At 45.2% G+C, this 22871-nt stretch overlaps 1 protein-coding gene across 1 annotated transcript in view; it reads left to right on the forward strand.

Annotated features, from left to right (window-relative positions):
* The window catches only part of AFG2B (AFG2 AAA ATPase homolog B), a 201594-nt gene extending 179072 nt beyond the window's left edge, over window positions 1–22522 (forward strand). Inside the window, exon 10 of the mRNA XM_069222523.1 lies at window positions 22297–22522. Coding sequence (XP_069078624.1) covers window positions 22297–22335 — 39 coding nt within the window. The 3' untranslated portion in view covers window positions 22336–22522. The remainder of the gene's footprint in view (window positions 1–22296) is intronic.
* Window positions 22523–22871: the final 349 nt, after the last annotated feature.

Genomic DNA, 22871 nt, shown 5'->3' on the forward strand with positions numbered 1-22871 from the left:
ACTACTCGCCAATGTTGAACAAATTGGCGACTCTCCCTGGTACACTAAGCTTGCTGTTTGCCAACCTTAAGGAAGTTCTTGGGCACAAGGTAATAAACAGACAAGAGGACACCCAAGTTGTCCCCATTAAAAACCTGACTGGCCTAATCAAGCCCTTGGCAAAAATCAAGAGAGACAACCTCTGATGATCCTGTAGATGCCCAAGGAAAGGACCAATTGCAAAAATTTCATCAAAAAGGCACAATCTATTTAGAGCTGATCAATTGGAGGTGTTTGAGACAACGAACATCATCCCCACCGATCTCGGATACTTGTATTGTAGGGGCAAATCCAAATATAAAAAGAGAAGAGAAGAAAAGTGCATAGCACTCCAGTTGGATAGCAGAATGCCCAATTTTCAATTTGAGGAGAAAGGGCTTTATTAACTACTCCGTACCTGCGATTCAAGCTTCCACATGTGGCCATTGTAAGAGGGGGGTCTCACAATTCATATATGGATTGCCCTTGCAATAGAAGTTAATGAGATCAAAGGTAATAAGGAAGGACTTCAAGTCGTGCAGATGGTAATGCATCCGCCTGAGGGCCCTATGACAATATTGTAGTGAATGTTTACATCCATCCAAACAGGAAGTGAAGAACGGAGTTATCCTGGTGCCTGGTAGAAAAAATCTTGAAATTACGGAATGAGAATGCTAGCTCCAAATTTATAGTCTTGGGCGATTTTAATATGCGGCTCATGGGCTCATTGGAGCTCAATGACATTTTGGTGGCACAAGAGCAACTTTGGAACGTTCCCCAACAGGGCAGACTCCATTTTAATAGAGTCAAAAAGGCCAGTTATTACTCGCAAATCTAGGGCATCTGGTATTTTCCGTATTAAATGGCCACTTCAGTTCAGACAAACCACTTGGATTTTCATATCACTCTGTGATGGGATTCACTGATTGACGACACCCTCTATTCAAATATATGCAGTCCTTTGGGCTGGGGGAGAGGCTCAACAGTGATCATCGTCCTCAGGAGTTAGTACTGACAGTTGAAGCAAGGAAATATAAGGCCTCATCTGATTCAGCTCTTTTATTATGTATAATAGATAACAAGCACATAAAATGTACCCCAACTGGAAAAACTTTATTTGTTTGTTTTCAGGAAGATATGCAAATCTTTTTGAACCCTGGAAGCAGATAATTGGTCACAATGACACCCAGTCTATTTCTCGGACGGGAAACATTCTCCTTGTGCAAACCAAAAAAACTGACAAAACAAACTTCTGAGAACTCTCAGGAGAGCTCCAAACGATCCAGTGCACAATCTGGCCTCGGGAAGGCAAAGATAGGTTTAAAAACATGTGAAATCGGCAAGGAACAGAAATTACTCCTGCGCAAAACTGCTGTGGGATGTTAAGAAGAAGAGAAACTCAATCTCTTTTTGACCCTCAATTAAAGTAGTAAACTCAAGCATTCCAAAATTCAATTTGGCTGATTATAAGAGCAGTTCAACATGGGGATTAAAACTGTGCACAAAAAGATTCCCCAGCACATAACCAGCAAGAGTGGAGCTGTCAGAACAACTACTACTCTGTTGAAGATGTTCTCAATCTTATCTATGTGGTCCTAGAATGCACTATAGGTAATCTGGTCAAACTGACCAAACCACCCCCCTCCCACCACCACCAATATCCTTGAAATTTAAAACTACAGCAAAGCAGAGATATCTAACAGCAATCTCTCCAACAGTGCGAGAGACATCAAATGACAAATTTCCAAGGAACGATGAGAAGGAGCCCCCGGCTCAAATGGGATATTCCCCCGTGATCTTTAAGGAGGATCCAATCTTGCAGGCTGATCAACTTGCAAATGTTTTCAATCAAATTATCTGCAGTAATAATATTCCCATGTCTTCCAATGGTTCCATAATCTCATCAGTATACAAAGGAGACGAGTAATTCTAGAAACTACAGTTTGGTAGCTTTAATCAATAATAAGGCAAATACTTTGCTGGGACCATACTGAAGGATATTTAGTCGTGGGCTGGAGATAATGCTAATAATCCTTTTGTATCAAACGGGCTTCTTCAAATGTACTGGAAGATCTTCTAACATCATAACCCTATCCCTGCTGACAGACTTTGCAATTACTTACAACCAACTATACATCTGTGCTTTATGGACTATAAAGCTGCATTCGAAACGGTTGAACAGAAGACACTGTGGCATAAATTAACAAAATGGAAGATTCCACCGGGCCTGCTCAAGGTATACAGATGCTTCACAACAGTACGTGGGTCAGTGTCAAACTGGGGGGCTCATCCTATCTGTTGAGAACCATAAAAACTATGCAAGGTCTAAGGCAGGTATGTGTGCTCGCACCTATCCTCTTCAATGTATTTTTTACAGCCCTCTCTTCTGAGCTAAATAAGATTAACAGCTCATCCCCCAAATATAGGTGGCATTCTACTTTCAAATTTTCTCTAAGCAGACAACCTTGTATTAATCAGTAGAACAAAGGTGGTCCTTTAACAGCTTTTGGATGCAACTTTAGTCTATTCCAAGAGAAATGGGATACTAGTGAACATGAAAAAAACACAATCTTAACCATTAACAAAAGCAGAGGGAAACATAAGACTTGCTGGAGAACATCAAAGACTTTAATTACCTAGGAAGGTTCTCTACTCAACTGGAAGACACCAAAAGAAAGAGCAGTGCTCTTTGAGCAGGTCTAGGGGCCTTGTACAGAAAGTTGAAGGGCCCAACCCTATCTCCGTACCTTCATGTTGCCCAAGCAAAAATTCCTCCCCTTTGATCTATGGAAGTGAGGCCCTGAGAGGGCGGGACAGTTCTTCTTTGGATAAAACAATAACGAGGATCTACAGGCACCTCTTTAAACTACTGCCATGTACGTCCCCTGCACAGATTAGACTGGAATTCGGCCTTATTAAGCAATCCTTGCCCAGACAGGCGGCCTTTGTGAACTGTTGTCACAACTTTAAGCTTGCAAATGAAGACTCCCTAAATCATCTTCTTTGGCTTGAAATACAGGGCAGCGACCATTTGCCAGTCAGATTACTTAAAATCATTCATAATAAAATTGGGTCTTTCCACTGCCTGAGACCTACCATTGGGCAAGGACGAATTTAAAAGAATAACAAAATGAAGTATCAAAATTCTCTGATTTCTAGAGACTAAATCTGCCCTGGCCAAATGCAGTATGGCTGGTTAACCATCAATTACACAGAGCTCAGGGCCCCAGCCTTATTTAGGTGAATTTTATAATAACCTAAAGGAAAATCTCCTAAAATTTAGACTGGGAGCCCCTGCAGCACTGGCTCATGCTCCACCATGGCGTAGAAACGATGGCCAGGGAACTGCGGACTGTAAGGACAGGGCCTGGAGACATGGTTCATGTGATGTGTCTGTGCCAGGCTACCTTAGACGATCACCGAACAATCCTACGCAGGAAATTCAATGAAAGAGGAATCCTGTCTTGTATAGAAGCTACTGTAGCCTGTTTTATTCCGAGTGACCCTCGTCTGAACTGGTTGGCGGTAAAGTACCTTCTGAGGGTGGAGTAGAAGCTCCTGCACTTTGATACGAAAGCTGAAGCCACTGATATAAGATGATATGATAGGCTAAACAAAATCATCAATGCTACAGATTACATCATCCTATGTGGTGAAACTCAGGAGTGGCTCGCGTGCAGGGGTGCGGAGGGCGTGGGAGAAAATTTATTAAAAAATCATTTTTAAAAACACTTATCTGCTCTGCTCCAGCGCTGCTCCTCTCCCGTCGCTGCTGCAGGCACAAGCTCCCAGCCTGCCCTGCGACAATCCTGACGCTGCCAAGAGCAGTATTGTGCAGCATTCTTTTTAATTGTTTGTACAAGGGTTCAGGAGGATGCTTGGAAACTAAACCACTTTATTTTTTGTGACCTTTTGCACTGCAGTGTCACTTCTATGCTTAGTCACTTTACACTCGAAGGTCAGCCCCCCTCCAAACGTTCAGCATTTCAGGCTGACCTCAGAATGTAGCACGTTTGTGTGTTCTGTGGTTGCATGGAATAGATAACACCACTGATCATGGCTTGACTAGCATTGCCTGTACAACTGAATCAGGAGGCTGCTAGGCACGAAAGCACTTTGACTTACTAATTTTGTTTGCACTGTAGGGCTATTTGTTATGTTTAAGTCATTCTTACGCCGTAAGTTAATTTCTTATTAAAACTGTTGGGGCTCTAGCGTGGTTGTAACACTGCAGCTGAGTTTCCCTTAGGCTGACAAGTCCAGTTTCAGCAGCTCAACAGGACCCAGATGTATGAAAGCATTTTGCATTCACAAACGGTGCAAATGCCTGTTTGCGAATGCAAAATGCCATTTCAGAATGTATGAAATACATTCTGAACGCAATTTTAAGAAATAGCTAAAATAGCGATTCCTTAAAATAGCGACCCTGTTTAGAGAGTCGCAAATTGCGACCCTCTAAATTAGAAATCGCAAATAAGGATTCCTTATTTGCGATTCCTTAGCACATGTATGAAGCAATTCCTAAATGCGATTTGGGCATTTAGGAATCGCTAATTACCACCAAGTTGAACTTGGTTGTAACCATGTGCAAAATGTAAAAATGCGTTTAAAATACATTTTTAAATTGTACATGTAAAGCACACATGCCCTTTTGGCATGTGTGCACCTTGCATGTCCTCAAACAAATTTTGGGGTGCAGCAGAGGGGGCCTTAGGCCCCCAGCACCCTGGGGTTTTGCATTTCCAAAATTGCGATTTCTGGTTCAGAAATCGCAATTTTGGAAATGCAAAAAATTCACAGATATGGGTCAACAGGCCCATAGGTGCGAATGGGGCCGGTATCGCAATTTGCGATTCGGTAATAGCATTTGCGATTTTTAAGAAATCGCTATTACCGATTCGCAAATGTGATACATGGCACTTTGCGAGTCGGAAATAGCGATTTCTTAAAAATCGCTATCTCCGAATCGCAAAAGGCCTTGATGATGCATCTGGCCCCTAGTTGTAATGCTCTACTGCACTTTATTTATCTTCTGGCCTGTGTTTTGAATCTTGTCATGTTAATTGCTATTTGTATTTTAGAATGGTTTTAGGATATTCTGATTGTGGAATGATCCACGTTTTTTCAGGTTGAGGTTTTGCAATGGGTTTTGTTAAACAAACAAATAAACATTTATTATATTATATGTCTCCCTGGACATAAAATTCACTACCTACCTGTCGCTGCTTGCTCAAGGTTTGCTTTTAGTCCAACTCTTTCTTATTTAATGGCTTTGGGAAGATGGAGAAACCAATGCAAATTGCTGTTTTATGGCGTACTATTTGTACCTTTCATTCATAGATGGAATACAAATTGAAAATCCTGTTTTTTGGGGCGTGTAGAAGGAGTTAACTTACTTCAAGGTGTGTACATTTGTGCACTTCCACAAGACTGTCTATTGGGATTCACCTTTCATGTCCTGCATCACATTCCATGGAATGTGGTGTGTGAGGTTCCACGGAATGCGATGTATGACAGTTGGGCTTTCAGCAAGTGTGCCAGCGGTCGCTTACCTTATGTGCTGTTGTGAAATAAGGGTTCTACTCGACCCACCTGTTTTCGACTTCCTTTCCCTGTCACTGCATACACACTTAAGATGCATCATAGATATTTCAAGCTTGTGTCAAAAGTTATTATTTGGGACATTGGGTTTCCTAGATACAACTGCTTTCTTCTAGCTGTGCTAAAGAGTCGCACATAAGCATTTAAATGCCGCACGTTATAAGGTCTCTGCGAACGATAAAAATTTAACACACAAGCAAACTGGAAACCTGGTAGCTATGAATATCATGTAGTAGAGGTTCAATGCTTTTACTGCCCACACTGGTGCTGCAAGACTACCTGGCTCTAAACCTTGCCTTCGTGCTCACAGAGACGCTGTATGGCAGTCGTCCCAGAGGCCTTGGCTGATTGTAGATATAGCCACAACATTCATGCAACATAAGACCTACAGACCACAGTCTTACCTATGTCTTCCTCTCTCTGCCAGTTCCTGTCTTTCTTTACAGGCTGTGCAATTTCTTTAAAGATCTACATTGAAGCTATTAGATCAAGGGTCACCACTAGCTTGAGAGCTACTGGTAGTTTGCCAGCCACCTGGAAGTAGATCATGGAAGGTCAAATCCAGCAGATCAGCGAGATGATCTGGGAGCACTGAATGAGGAAGTGATGCTTATTTACAGACCCTTGGAGTTGCAATCAACCAGATCAATAATGACAGGTCTCCACACTAACATATAAACACACACTGTGACAGCCCGTGGAAGTGGGGTCGCCTGCATCATGACAACATGTCTATCTCTCTCTAGCATAGTGCAATAGACATTGGTCATTTTGCATGCCTCGCTTTATCAATCACCGTGTGTGAGTTAAAACCCAGCCTTGAAACAATAACAGAAGTAGCAACATTTGAGTCACTTTAGGGCAGGGCTTCAAGGAGTGATCATTATTGGTAATCCTATATAGGGACGTGAGAACTGGAATCTTATTGGATGTGGTCATCTTTAGTGGTGTGCGAAATCCGCGTAAGTTGTGCATAATTGCGTGAAATTTCCCAGAAAAGTATGTAAAAGCATGCATAGTTAGTGAAATACATGTCTGTCATGTAGCACTACATTTAAGTGCATCCTCACATCAATTTTTGATTCTAGGACAGAATATGCACAAAACATCGTGCAAAAACACAACTGCTGCAAAAGACAGTCACTTGAGTTCTGTCTGCTCACAGTTATCCAGTGTGACATAATTACAGGCTGTGACTGTGGAGTAATGCTGTAATTTCACATAACAAGCATAGTGCAATTTCTCAAAATGATGCAAATCACGCCATTGTAATTTAACTTTCACCCAGATCTAGTCATGTTGTAACAGTGATAACATTTATGAGTAGCCCAGGGTGATATTCATTAATCAGATATAGCCCCCTGCATAGAAAAGGTTGAAGAACTCTCCATTAGATAATAACCAGTAGGGTCTTTCTTATTGAGTACTTTCTTTTCTGGCGTCCAGTCTATGGCTTAGAACATAGAAAAAGCTGACATTTTATTTAACAGTAATCCACAACAAACAGTGGCCCCTGACTATTATTTACGTTATCAGAAATCATATTGTTATGTGGAATGAAAACGAGGTAGTGCAAGGTAGCTGCAACAACATGATGTAGCAAGGTATCAGAACAATGATTGCTACTTCATTGCGGCTTGTGTGGATGTCATAATAAATCCACATTCAGATTAGTTCCCACCTGGATGGGAAATTCTAGTTACATTCTCATTGGCATGAGTTTAGTGCCAAGAATATGCGAGGTGGCCTAGGGACTAAGGATACTGTGAGACCATGATCTGGTCACATACATACTGCACTGGCCCACACACGAGGGAGGGTGCATGGTAGTTATGTGGAAAGGCCCGGTTTGTGCTAAAAAAAAAAAACCCACAGCATTGACCAATGTATACATTTACAGCGGAAGGTTTACAGAATCAGAGAAGGCTTAAACTGTCTCAGTCACAAGGCCTCTGGAGAAAAATGATAGCTCTAATAGGTAAACCTTGAAATTGATGGAGCAAACTATCTACTAGCAAAACCAGATAGGTGGTGTTAACAAGGCGGAAAAGGCAAGGTTCCTCTTAGCTTCATAACGGAGGTTAAAACATCATGGGGTTTGATTTATAGGAAGGAGAAGTGGGGAGCGTCAGGTAGTTCTTGAGAGACCTGAATAGGCAGGAAGACTTGGAAATGGAGATCTGCCAGACAGGTGAGGCTCTCTCTAAGCTGTCTGTTTCAGAGCAAGAGCTCTAGGAGACATTAAGGAGGTTTAAGTCTGCCAAGTGACTATCCCCCCACCGGGCCGGGACAGTCATTAAGCCCTATTCTATTTGGCCACTGGACCAACACATTAGTTTAAACTGCGAATTAAAGGCATAAACTCAAGCTCGCCATGTTTACAGACTGTATTTTACTGACACAGATGTAGAGGTTGAAAATACTGAGAGAGCTACAACCTTATAGTTTGACGTTCACCTCCAAGGCGATCTGCTCACTAGTGAAGGCTACCAGCCATAGAATAAATCAACATTTCAATATTGCAGAGGATGTTTAAAGCTGAATTGACAGGAGGAAACAATTATTACTCTCATGGATGTGGAAAGCAGTGGCATTCGAACTTTCTCTATTACCTCAGATTTATATATCTTCCAGGCTATGCAGCTGGGCTTCCCTATGGAGGTCCTGGACACTGAAATTCCAAGGCTAATCGTCAGAGTTTATTTTGCAAACGAAGAGTCCGAGGGTGGGGCTAGCCCAAAGCATACTGTGGCCTATGAAAGTTGGTTTGGCAATCACAGATTTGGCCAAATTCCATCAAGTGGTGCTTTTATGCTTTCTTGAGGAGAGTATGCAGCAGATAAAGGTTGTATGATAGATGACAAACTGCCTTAATGCATATGTTTACTATGAAAACAGTAATGCTCATACTTTCCTTAACGTGTGCTATGGAATGTTAATTACAATGTTGTTTTTATACCAATTTGAAGACCACAAACATCTTAGTACCGTTGTACATTTGCACACACTTTTTAAATGTAGTACAGTTGTGTAATTCTGTGTTATACAATGCACATTTTACTAAACTGTGCCTCTCTCTGAAGATGGCTCAACAAATCGAGGATTTTAAATAGTACAGTCAGCTCCTGTTAGTGTTACTTGTATCTCTCTCAAGGACTTCTTACATTCCTTTCACTAGAAGATCCTGGCCATTATTGTATTATTCTACCAATTTCTGTTTCACATGATCCTGCTCCTATTCACTTGCTATGAGAGATAATGTATAAAAATGATTGAAAACTGTATGGATTTTAGTATTGCGTTCTCCAGCTGTTCAAGGCTGAAGTGCTGGTCCGTTGAATTGGCAATTGCTTTGAATTATTTTTCTCTGCTTTCTAGTTATTTTGCATCAAACACATTAGGCTTTGTTGACTATCCAGAGTGATGTGTTTTATTTTACATAGATCATACCTTCAGTGGCAAGCCTTCATTTAAGGTTCTGTGATTGCCTAAGATTCAGCATGATACAAAATTGTACATGTCCATGATCACAAATGCAATCTGCCCTCCACTGGGGAGTAGGAGCGTTGCCCCGCCCCGACCGTGAGCCATGCATTACATATTAAAAATTGGATATAAAGACTAAACTCACTAGTTTATATGAGCTCAGTTATATGACTGCTGCACTCTTCTTTCTGTTGTGTTGGGTTAGGTGGTGTCTTTCAGTGCGTGGCCAATGAAACCAGAAAGAAAGAGTAGCAGACATGGTTGATGCATCAGTGGTGTGCATGTCTGGTTGGATCGTTGTTTTGGTGTGTCCAGCCTGACAGGCACACTTGAAGCCTGTCAAATCCATGCTGTATTAGGAGCCACGGAGAACACAGATACAGCTCCCCAGTCTCCTATAGAGCGCTAGGTTTTCCTGACCAAACCAATCATGGCTCTGCTCTCATGCTGTTTACTGTTATAAACAGTATGAGAGCAGCATCTAGATTGGTTGTAGAGGTTTGCCTGTAATCCCATTGCCCGGGCTCAAGAGGCAATGTGGGGCGTAACATAACCTACCACTGTGTGGCTTCATTTTGAAGCCACACAGTAAATGGCATTTTGCTTTTGTCAGTCTCTCTCTCTGACAGCTTGCTCTCTTCTTTCGCATTGCACAGCTGACAACACAGTGTGAGGGAGTGAAAATTAGAGCACTGCCAAGGAGAGAGCTGCATGTTGGTTTCTGTGTGCACGGGGCAGGCCCAATTAGGCATTCAGTGTGCCCGAACGGCAGACTGCATCATGTGAGTTTCTATTGTAACCTCAGGATCTACTAAACAGGAAATTAAATCCCCTTTATCGTTTTAAAATTGAATAGTATTTCTTCCAGAATGTTCTCTGAATTAACTGATGAGCTTCGTACTTCTGGTAAACAAATGGAATTGTTAAGAGGATTTTCTTATAAAACACGCCTGCATTACTACAGTCCATTGGCTCCAGGCACAGTTTCTATGAGTGTTTGGCAACATCCGAAGCAGATAAATGTCTTTCTCGGACAGCCATTTTGCTTCCTACGCTAATCCTACTCAAATGCTCGTCCTTGTGTTTTTGTTTTCTAGTGGTAGGGGTTTTGTTTGCTTTATTGATGAGAGACAGCTCTCTCGACTTTATATGTCCTCAGCTTGTACAGATTCGTTTTGTAAGGTATCCGGGCACCTTATCTAGAAATGGCTGTGCAGGGCATACAGGCTGGCACACTAGCGCAGTAGACAGTTTTATTTGTCTCTGAAGGCCTGTGCACCTACTTCTTTATGCCGACTGACTGTACAAATACATTTTTATTGAACAATTAGCCACTCACAATTGGTTGTGCTTTTCAACCAAATACCTTTGCCAACATTTATTGCATAATTTTGTCCTCTTTAATCCCCCATTAGATAATAGGACCTGCTCATTTGATTCGCTCCAACGCCCCACCACTTTCAAAAGTCACCATCTGCCATTGGATCTTGCTGCTTTGAAGTAAGCTCTGCACTAACAACCTAACACCATTCCTGTCCCACTTAACCCCTCTGTGAGGAAACTGGGTATCAGAACCCTTTTCAGAGGGTCATCAGCAAGCAAGCAGCAGATACTGAACCCAATGGTGGCGGTTGATGCCTTTTACTCCTGATGTACCAGGGTCTGTCTGTTAATATGGGTCTTGAGCAACTGGGCCAAGTACCCCTTCCACACTTGGATCTTAGTGGTATTGCAGATCAAGCATACCAAGGCTTGTCGCAGGGGCTGAACACAGGCTCACAACTACTTATACGTTCAATGGCAGCAGTACATTTTTGTCCAGTCAAATACTTGCTTTTATGAAAAAATGAGTTTTTATATACGGACATAAAGTGAAATACATAATGCACAAATATTACTCAGTCCCTTGAGGTCAGTGTTTGAAAGTCAGGTCCCTGGGTCCAAATTTCCTTTCTCTAATGGTAGTGGTTATTCCCCATTCACAATGTGCAACATTCAGGTTAGGTCCCACTAGTAGTCAGTAGTTGTGGTAGTGTGGACGAGAAGCTAAGCTAAGTATTTGTTGTACTCACAGAGGCAATAAATGAAAGAAACACTCAAAGAATAAATCCGAGACCAATTTAGAAAAATAACTGTTGCTTTTATATATGCTTTGAACCAAAGAACTTCGTTATAAGGTAAGCAGTTTTTAAACTAAAAATACTTTGCTGTTTGAAAAATCGACTGCAATTTCCAGAGTCTTCAATGTTAGCCTACAGAGGGAAAACAAGAATGCAGTTTCTCAGTTAAGTACATAACTTACAACCCCAGTCTTTAGGGTTTCAGGCCAGCGCTGGGCAAGGTTCAGGTTGGTACCAAGTGTGCACTCACAGCGGTACAGGGGCGGCTGGGTGCCAAGGTCGAAGTCGGTGTTCAATGTTAGTCAAAGGATACTGGGGGTGGGACTGAAGACGCGCTGCTTCTAGGTAAGTCAAGTGGTGTCAGAGGTTGGTCTCTGGGGATTGAGGCAAGCACCTGGGTGTGTGGAGGGGGTGTGGGGGGGAGACAAGGCAGCACCATACTTACACCCTCAGCAGCACAGGGCAACCGGGTGCAGGGTGCCAACACAGCGTGGGGCACCCAATGCTATCCAATGGAGACAGGAGGTATCTGCTGCAGCGCTGCTTACAGGTGAGTAGAGCGAGGTGAGGGGTGGATCTCCTGGGGTTGAAGGAAGGACAAGGGGGGGGCACAAGTCCGTAGGCACAGGGGTGGCCGGGTGCAGGGTGCCAACACAGTGTCAGGCTCCCAATGCTAATCAGTGCACGAGATCACTTTCAGAAACGGGCGGCCAACCTACAGCTGTCCAGGTAAGTTAAGATGCCTGGGGTCGCAGGGACTCCCAACGGTCTAGCTCCCCAAGGCCCATGGGCTCTGGGCACAGGGGTGTGTTTTGGCATCAGAAACAGCTTACTGGGCAGGTCGCGGGTAGGGGAAGGCCTCGGATTTAGGCAGCAGTCATTGCTGTGGAGTCTGGCAGGGGTCAGCCCACGATGGACTCTGGGTCAGAAGCGCTGGGGTACCTTCACTGGTCTGGTGAGCCACTTGGACTCATGCCATGGGCGTTGGGTGCAGAAGTGATTCCAGGATGCAGTTTTGCGGTTCCTTGGGCAGACTTCTTTCCTCTTTGTAGATGTTTCTTATGGACAGGTCCGCTATCCACAGGAGTTCTTGTACTTTATTGAAGGCAGGCAGTCCTCCAAGGCCACGGGGTTGCAGGACAGTTGTCTTCTGGACACAAGTTTCTTTGAAGGCTGCAGACAAGCTGGTATTATTTTTTGTTTTATCTGGTTATTCTTAGGTCGACAGGAATCTGATTCTAGGGTTCAGGGGAGCCACCTAAATACTGAATATAGGGGCGTTACAGGGAGTGCCAGGTGGTAGCCAATGGGCTACTCACCTTTAGGGTGACTACACCCTTCCTTTGACTACTTCCTTTGGGAAGTGGTATTGTCCTAACCCTATTGGCCTAATTTCTTCCATGCAAGATGTAGGAATTTAAAAAGTAGTGTAAACTTCAGCTCATCAACCTTAGGGATGGGACTGGCCTGAAGCGGGGACTCCTCCTAATTTATCTAATTTACATGGCAGTCCTGCTGCCAAAAGTGGGGTCAGGAACTGGGGGATGGCCTCCTCCACCATTTGATGATGCCTGAGTCGCATTTCAAAGGCGGCAAGGCCTTTGAAGCTCCCCACTCTGGAATGTCCATCCTGCCTGGGAGAGTCACACCTCTGCCCAGAGCAGGCCTTTGTTCTGAGCCCTCTGGCTCTCACCTCAGGGGGACAGAACTCTGTCTAAAATAGATGCACTGGTTCTGACCAGTCAGTGCTCACTCTAGGAGTTGGTACATTTCAAGGGGGCACCTCTAAGTGCATGTATTAATAAATCATCATTGGATTAAGTGAGGGTTTATTAATACGAGATGGTTGATACCAAACGACCCCTATTGTCAGTGAAGCCATCATTTAGCTGGGGAACTCGTAATGACCAGTGTCCAGTACATGTACTTAAAATGGCTTCACTGTTCACTTACTATGTCTGATAATTAATAAAAACATAGCAGGGGCATATTTGCTCACGCAGGCATGCCCCCACATATTATATAATGCACCCTTCCTTTAACGCTGAAAGGGCTTCCAGAGGGGTGACTTACATACATTGCATGCAGTGTGCAGGGGACAGGGCACACAGCCTGTGTGCCATGTCGTGTTTTCATTTTAGGTCTGCACCAAGGCATGCAGCCAGCGAAGGCGGCACTGTGTGCACTTAGGTGAGAGGGTCCCTGAGGGTGGCACAATCTGTGCTGCAGCCCTCGGGCCCTTCCTTTAGTACCCTTTGCCCTACGTACCAGGGGTACCATTTACTAGGGACGTATAGTGGTAACTAATGATTTGCCAATTGGGGAAAATGTCTGTGCAGTTTTATGGAAAGAGATCTGGCACTGGGGACCTGTGTTAGTAGAAGTTGCCCCAGAAACCAGGCAAAAAGGGGTGGGGGGGACGACCATGTCAAAAGAGGCACTTTCCTACTACGCATTTTGCATTTCCACAGGCCTGTCCTCAGTCTATTATACTTATTGATGAACAGGCCTGAAAAAAGTATGCAAAAGGTCAGATGACATTTATTAAACTAATGTACTCTGCTAAAACAACTTGTAATGAAACGTTTGCCCAAAAACACATCACCTGATATTCAGGTGCCTCGCTTACCCAGTAACAGCCAGTGAAATCTGTAACCATATATAGGTTGATTTTAAGGTTCATACTTGAGTGGTCAAGGGTGATGGAGAAACTTTTTTTGTGAATTCTAGAAAGTACCAGCCGTCAAGACATGAGGACATCATACCTTGCGCCATATTCTATCACGCTGTTAGCACGCATATTGTTTGGGTACATATTGCTTGTGTAATCTGCACATCTGACTAACATCACACCATATATTTGATGAAGAAATCACCTTTCTGTTATTATGATTGGATAATGCATTTTCACGCCTTTGTAGTTTTCATGTATAAAAGATCTGAACTTCTCTAAATTGTTCATGCTGTTCAAGGACACATGGCTTTGTGATCACGAATATACCACACACAAACTTGACTCTGTCTTGTCTCTTTATTTTAAGGAGCTTCGACAGGTGCAGCAGCCACTTCTTCACCCCTCGTGACAGAAATCCACTTGCCAGGATACTCCACTGGGCTCTGCTCCCTCTAAGCACTCTCCGCTCCCTCACAGGACACACTGGTCTTGGCAAGAGAGTAGGTGCTGGTACTCCATGGCAGGTGGTCTTGGAATTCCCAGGGTGATGTCCCCTCACTCAGCTGGGAGACTGGCAGACCTTAGCCCACAGTCCTGGTTACAGGTAGAAGTCTTGTAGAGCTTCTCTTCATCGATATAAAGCACAACTGATTGGTTAAGAGTTGACAATTTTGGGGGCCCTGCACCTCCCTTCTTATAGTCCATTTCCAGACACAAAATGTGTTTCAGTGTCTGAGTCTTTAACGTTTGTGTTGGTATTGACTTACTTTTGCAGTACCCACTCCTCTCCCCTGCCTTTTCTCCTCAGTGCAGTCTGCCCGGTGAATGCAACTCCAAATCTAATAGCCACACACCAGGCCACAGGACTGACTAGAGGTTCACACCTGATTGTCAGTCACAGTGATATGTGCATCAAAGGGTTATCCAAGGGCTCTAGCCCTAATGTTTATGATTGTCTTATCAGCTCAGTCTCCCCTCTAAGCTGTGGCCAGGCCCCCTTCCAGTGACCTCTCTTCGAATCAAAGAGCACCCTTAGAACAGTGCTGAAGAGACTGGCTCTTTCTTTTTCAGTATGTGTGTCCCACCCAGCTCTCAGGAATGTAACAATTCACAAATCTGTCTGAGGGGAATCCTCTACCTCCTCATGCTTTTCCAGTCAGTCCTGGGTTTCCCAAATTGTAACCTAGATTCTTCCACATATTGTACCACTCACAGACACTATATTACACACTAACTTGTTGTAGGCCAGTTGTGAAATTTTCCCTTAGCAGTGGAACGTTACATTAATGGTCCTGTAGGCCTCACTCCAGTGACACAGGCAAAAGGCATGTAATAATCAGTAAGAGCAAACAGGCCTTTTTACCTGTTCGTGGTGCACACACATGATCCATGTCTGCCCATGAAAATCACCACCAGGGATGCAGTTGTCTTTGCATATGGGGCACTCTGAGAAGGGGTAGACGTCTCTCACCATGCAATGGACATTTCCATACAAATACCAGGATTTTGCCCCAGCTGTATAAAGGAAGTATTGTGTACTTGGAAAGATGGAGCCTTTGATATGTTCTTGTGGGTGGGAAGGTGAAATGGCTTGATTGGACGAAGAAGATGATTGGTCGATTTGAGGCTACAACATATTTACTGGCAGATCAGGCACTGGGTGCAGAATCTGCAGATGAAAGGTGGTACAAATGGTAAGGGGGAGGGATGCCAAGATAGTGTAAGCTACCTAGGAATGCTCCTGGACCTTCTCCACCATCAGCGCCAACGCCTGTACCCAACGCCTGTCACACGGCCTCAAGAACCCTGGGTACACATTCTGAGAACACCCACTTTGGGGCTGTGCCTGGGGCGAACCAAATCTCGGTGGCCATGCGTCATGTTTCAGGCCTTGACTGCACAGCCCTAGCATTGTGGTTCTAGAGCTGCCTGGAGGACAGATCCTTAGAGGAGGATGCAGAACTGATATGGTTACATCTGCCCGGGACAATCAAAGGAACAGGTGAGGAGTGACTGGCGATCTCTTAATGCAACAGATCAGAGAGGGCCCGCCGAGGGTGGTTGACAGCAGGGCAGCGACGCTTGGCTCCTAATCTTGCTCTTTAGGCAGTGCATTTCCCTGGGACAAGAGGTGCTGATGAGGGACCGGCTTTGAAGTGGTTGCTGGCAGTGGAGAGGCCCACGGGGATGTAGAAGGGAATACAGGATGTGGCTATGTGAGTGGAGGCCCCTGCTGAAAAGATGTTGCCTCTTTTTTTTTTACCTATGAGATAAGCAGGCTAGGTGGTAACTGACTTGTATTTTCCCCTCATTCCCCCCACCGTGTTTGTTCTATCACCAGTGGGCCCTTGCACCCCCACTGCAGAAGCAGTGAATCCAGAGGAAAGAGACTTTCTGCTCAGCCTTCAAAGATTGCTGCGGAGCCCAGAGGGGTGAAGTAGGGAAAGGCTTGACTATGGTGCATGAGTGAATGAGTGAGGCCCTCTGCTGCTTGTGCTGCCTTCCATTGGCTCTGGAAGCAAGCAGGCCAAGAAAAAACTGAATCCCACTATCGGTTCTCTTGGACCTGTGCAGTCTCGCTGCCCCCAATGACATGGCCTTCACACTGGCCTTTGGGGGCTACTGAAGAGAACCTTGATGGGCCAGACACTGCAGAAATGTGAGGGGGTCATGAGGAGGCCTAGACAGATTGGGTAACTGGGCTGGGTGGATCCACCGCATTTGAAGGATAACAACTAAAACAGTTGTACATAGACCCTCATTCCAGTTTTGTTTTGCACCAATCCGGCACGTAACCCATAATGGGAAAAAAACGAGCCTCCCATGTGCAAACCCAGCCACAAATAGACAATGATACCACCTTCTCCTCGTAATCTTTGAAGCCACCTGCTGCTACCCCGACTCAGGCTCAAAAGGAATCTACAGTAGTGGCGAAGATTTCACAGGTGATCAAACCTCCCAAGAGGCACTCGAAATTGAGATTGGGGCCTGTAAGGGCAGATGTCACCCTTCTTCACCAGTATCTTCAAAATGTAGCAGGAAGAGTAGCAGCGGGGAGGGTCGATGCACTAGAGGACAATGTGGTAGACCTTAAAGTGAAGGTGACCAAACTGGTCTCTGCCACTCATACCATGGAGGCTAAGGCAGAAGATGCTAAGAACTGGTACCACTTAACAGCTTGCGCCTTTTAGGATTCCAGGAGGGTGCTGAGGCCTCAGGCACAGAGACGTTCTTGGAGACATGGCTGATTCTGGATCTCAGATGGAATCCTATCCCAGTGGTTCACAGCAGAGCAGGCTCATAGGGTCTAGCCCAGAAGCCCCCATCACAGGCACCTCCCCACCCAGTGATTTCAAGGATCTTAAACTATGGGGCCTGAGATAGTATTCTGGGCGAAGCAGCAACCAAGGTACTCTAAACTTCTAGTCAACTTGCATCATAATCTTTTCTGGCTACACTTAGGTGAAGCAATGCGATCCTTTGATGCAGTCAAATCAAATCTGAGAGGGATGTCCCTGCAATACATGCTGATCTTACCACTGAAACTAAAGATGGTCTTAAATTTGCACTCGTACTTCTGCAGGACTCTGGCGGAGGTCTGGAAGTGGGCTACTGAAAAATGGGAACTTCGCTACCACAATGCACCAGGCTTTGGAGCTGGAGACCGTCAACCTTAGACACTTGGCTGACCCCAACTGCCTAAATCACGACAGACACCTAGATCTCGAAAGGGTCGTGCTCGGCATAAAAGATCCCTGTAATCCTCTGACATGGACGGCAGCTGCAGCCAGGGGTGTGTGTGTGGGGGGTTAGAGGTGAGGCCTCCCAAGACCATCATCCAGCACATTGCATTAACCACACAAATCTCTGCTGTGGCCATCTCAGAGGGGGAGGGCTCCCCCAGACAAAGAGCTTCTGACCAGAGACTCTACCCAATGACTGTAGCCAGTCTCTGGCCTGAGACTCTAGCGAATGGTTATACCCAGGGAATGCTTTATCTTTTTGGCTAATATCATGATGGGGAGTGCTGACAAAGGTTGGCATACGATCTTCAATAGGAGGAGGTCCACTTCTAATGCCTTGAAATATGCATTGTACTGTTTATACTGTTTAGGGAGTTTGGGGCAACTGATACTTCTGCAGACGTGGGGTGGGGGATGTTGAGGGGAGTCATACAGATTAGGGGTTATGTTTGCTTCAATTCGTTGCACTTGATTGTTTCTAAAAGCTGGCATAACCACACAACTTTCAGGTAACATCTTGGGACCTCAATAGTCTCTTGGATCGCATCAAATGTACTGCAGTCCTCTGGTTCACCAAGAGGCTCATGGCAGCAGTGCTATTACTATAAGAAGCTCATTTACTGGGCACTAACTGCCCATTCAACCACAGATTTGGCTATGACTGTGTCTTTCACAGGGGCTTCACTAGAGGGTCCAGAGGAATAGCCATACTCCTCCACAACTCCTTTCCACTAGCTGTGAAATGAATCCTTCATGACCTACAAAGTTGATATATGGGCATCAAGGGCTTACTAGAGGGAAAACAATAGAACATCCTGCACATCTATATGCTGCCCCAAGTACTTACACAAACCCTAGATAAATTAATGGACACAGTTGCAGGATTCCCAGCAGGGATCACAATCCTGAGCGGTGACTTAAACATTGCACCTAGCTGCAAGATTGATGCAGTGGGTGTCCCCCACAAGACATTGATAAGAGAGCTAAAATTCTCAGGACGTGGATGGTCTCCCTAGGACTTTGTGATGTATGGTGGTCTGGCACCCATGCGCAATGGGATAGACACACACTCTTCACCTTCTGTCAAAACCCTCCCCGGAATTGCCTTCTGCTCCTTCCAGCCACTGACATGGTCCACACAACAACGGCGAGGATCCTTCCCAGAGGAATATCAGATCACTGGCCAGTTATCCTTTGGGTGGGTGTCCCCTTGTACTTCAAGATGCCAATTTGGCGCCTCAGTGGTTGGCTCCTAGTGGACTACCAGGTCACAGCTTTACTCAGAACATCAAACCTGTTTTGAGTTAAGTGAAGGGTCAGTAGAGACTGCAGGTAATGTAAAGCCACCATCAGGGACATAGCCAAAACTCACCTCAAACATGTCGAGGCCAACATAAATCAATCAGACAATTAATCAATAACTTTATAAAGCGCGCTATGTACCCGTTAGGGTTTCGAGGCGCTCGGGGGGGGTTGCTGCTATCGTTCGAAGAGCCATGTCTTGAGGAGTCTCCTGAAAGTGCAGAGGTCCTGGGTCTGGCGTAGTGAGGTCGGGAGTGAGTTCCAGGTCTTGGCGGCGAGGTAGGAGAAGGATCTGCCACCAGAGGTCTTGCGCTGGATTCGGGGGACGATGGCGAGGGCAAGGTTGGCAGATCGTAGTTGGCATGAGGGAACGTAGAAGTTGAGTCTGGTGTTCAGGTAGCTAGGTCCGGTGTCGTGTAGTGCCTTGTGTGCGTGGGTGAGGAGTTTAAAGGTGATCCTCTTGTCCACGGGGAGCCAATGGAGGTCCTTCAGGTGAGGGGAGATGTGACATCGGCGGGGTATGGCGAGGATCAGGTGGGCGGATGCGTTCTGGATGCGTTGGAGTCGTTTGATGTCTTTTGTTGGGATGCCTGTGTAGAGTGCGTTGCCGTAGTCGAGTCTGCTACTGAACAGGGCTTGGGTCACCGTTTTTCTGGTTCCTGTTGGAATCCACTTGAAGATCCTGCGGAGCATTCGGAGGGTGTTAAAACAGGAGGATGAGACTGCGTTGACCTGTTTGGACATGGTGAGGGCGGAGTCGAGGATGAAGCCGAGATTTCTTGCGTGGCTGGCTGGGGTGGGTGGGGGGCCCAGGGCGGTGGGCCACCACGAGTCGTTCCAGGCCGAGGGGGTGCGCCCGAGGATGAGGACTTCCGTCTTGTCGGAGTTAAGTTTCAGGCGGCTGTTGTTCATCCACTCGGCGATGGATTTCAGTCCCTCGTGAAGGTTGGCTTTGGCGGTGAGAGGATCTTTGGTGAGGGAGAGGACGAGCTGGGTGTCGTCGGCGTAGGAGAGGATGCTGAGGTTGTGCTGGCGGGCCAGTTGTGCGAGGGGGGCCATGTAGATGTTGAACAGCGTTGGGCTTAGTGAGGAGCCTTGGGGGACGCCGCAGATGAGGTTGGTGGCTTTGGAGTGGAAAGGTGAGAGTCGGACCCTCTGGGTTCTGCCGGAGAGAAAGGAGGAGATCCAGTTGAGGGCTTTGTCTTGGATGCCGGCTTCGTGTAAACGGGTTAGTAGGGTGCGGTGGCAGACTGTATCGAAGGCGGCTGATAGGTCTAAGAGGATCAGGGCTGAGGTTTCGCCGTTGTCCATTTGTAGTCTGATGTCATCTGTGGCGGCGAGGAGTGCAGTCTCTGTGCTGTGGTTTCTCAGATCTCATGATGGAGTCAGATACCAGCACAACTGTTTGGGGCGTCAGTTGTGGGAATACATCCACAGGAGGAAGTTGGTATTTTCAAGAAAGGAATCTGCACATCAAATGCTTAGAACTCCTTGCAAGATCTTTCTCAGTATGTTGCTGGACCAAGTCCAAGATTTAGTGCTGTGTCCTATTGAAGATGGACTACATTTTGGTGGTGAGACACATGAACCGCCTTATGGGGACAAAATCCAAAACACTCTTGGATCTGGCCTTGGAAGTTTGGGAATACTGACTCACGCACAGAATCTCAGTGATGGCGGAACATCTTCTGGGTTCCTCAAATGTGGGGGTGGATTGATACTCCAGGTATCTACAGGACTTGAGTCTAAGAAACTCTATCCTCCCATCTTTCAAGCCCTGGTTCATCGATGGGGTCCATTCACAGTGGATCTCTTTGCATCACATATGGACCGTCAAGTGGATTGGTCCTTTAGCTCGAGACCAGACCCAATGACAGTGACAACAGACACCTTCCTACATGATGGAAAGGAAGAGAAGGGCTATGCGTTTGCCATATTTTCCATGGTCACTCGTGTAGCGGTGCAGGTCACAAGTGGATCTGGTTGTGGTGATGCCCTTTTGGAGATCTCAAGTTTGGTATCCAGTTCTAAACTTTTTGGGGATTCTCCAAGCCTTCTACCTCTGTATCAGGATCTCCAGAGCACCCATCTGGGGAACCCCCACACACTAGTCCTCGAAGGGTCTCTGCACCTCATGGTTTGGAGGATTATTGGAAACGATGGCAAATCCAAGCTCTTTTGGAGCAAGTTCAGGCTCTCCTCGCCAAAGCTTGGGCTTCTTTTACTGTTCACTGATACAAGTCAGCCTGGAATAGATGGATTCATCGGTGTATGGAATGGGATTTAGATTCATGGGCTCCGATGTTGTCTATGTGTTGATTTTTTGTCAGAACTGGTTCAAAAGGTATGGTATAGGCAATCTCAGCTGGTCATGATTCCATTGAAGGTCATCTTGTGGTAGGTGATCATCCTATGGTACGAAAACCGATGAGGGGAGTTAGGTTATCACTCCCCTCCGGTACTGAGATACTCATCTCTATGGAATGTTAATCGAGATCTCAACTTCTCTACTTCATGACAGAGTAGTAAATACTTGTCTCAGAGCTTTCCAGTAAGCTGGCAATGCTGTTATGTCTGGTCTCGGCGCAGAGTCTCCAATGTAAGGGCTGTGGAGTATTTGCTCCTGAAGGGGTTACTTTCCATATAACCAGGAGGACTAAGATGAATTATAGGGTTATATCCTAGCCCTCTTGTGATAATAATCATACAGTTTGTGTTTTAAGGTGCATTACAGCTTAGGAGACCATGACGGAGAAACTGATAACTCCAGGTGAAAGACAGCTCCTTATTTCAATAAGGAAACTGTTCATAGCTATGTCTTCCCCAACTACTGCTCGTTGGCTATGCAGGAAGCAGGTAAAGACACAAGATATTTAAAGCTCATTCTATGAGAGGTGCCATGGCTTCCAAGGCCTTTCAGTTGGGAGTCCGCTTAGAGGACATTGTTAATGTAGCAGGCTGGTCTTCCAACTCCACCTTTAAACGGTTTTATTTTAAACCAATTGTCAATATGGCTTCAGTAGTTGTTAGTAAGCTTTAAGCCAGCATAAACTTCTCCTCCGGTCTTGACATAGACAAAGAGGACAAAGAGGTGAAGATTATTCCCACCCATGGGTCAGAGACAAGTGATTTTTTTTCCCTTCCCGTGCTGATAATTTTTCATAATCGTTATGGTGGTTAACCTTCCTTTGCTTAAAGGTGAGTAATACTATGTTGTTCAACCTCGTTTTTAAAAATTGAGATTAATGTATGTGGTTCAGGAAAGCCAAATTATTCATGTGGTTGTATATCTGAATAATATACTCACATGCACCTGGAGAGAACCAGTTTATTTATACGTTTATTTTTTCAGATAACGAGGTGTCCATACAAGATTAAGAGTCCAGGATGAGCTGATACGCATCACACAGAGAAAGATGGGGAGTCTCCAGAAATGTTGCAGTTTGGTACATAAGATTGGACTTTTGTTGTTGTCCTTTTCTCATTTACTTTTTCCCAGTGGTTCATGGGAAATGTAGTTTTGAATGTGGTTTAACATGGCTGCTTTTGTTAAAATAAAGCATAATCCTCGCCTTCGACCCTGACATATAATGAAGTTAATTTAAATGTTATTCAATATTTTCCCTGTACTTTAACCTCTGGCACCTTGGTGAGTTTGGTGTGTGCTGTCCTTGCACCCCTAAAAGTAGTGTCCATAGCATGATTCGTTTTAGCGACCTTACCACTTAGCCCAATCTCCCTTGCACTCAACTCAATCACATACGTTCCTTCACTCATGGCCTTTCACAATGTTCGTTACCTTTTCAATTTGTTACTCCGTTTCTTATTTTTTTAGGTTGTGACAGCCGAGTTGCCTTTGCCAGGAAGTCTAGAATGTCGCTAAGGATGATGCAGAAGACCAGGATGCAAGACCTCAAGTACCACACT

The sequence above is a fragment of the Pleurodeles waltl genome, chromosome 3_1 (assembly GCF_031143425.1).
Source record: "Pleurodeles waltl isolate 20211129_DDA chromosome 3_1, aPleWal1.hap1.20221129, whole genome shotgun sequence".
Lineage (NCBI taxonomy): Eukaryota > Metazoa > Chordata > Amphibia > Caudata > Salamandridae > Pleurodeles > Pleurodeles waltl.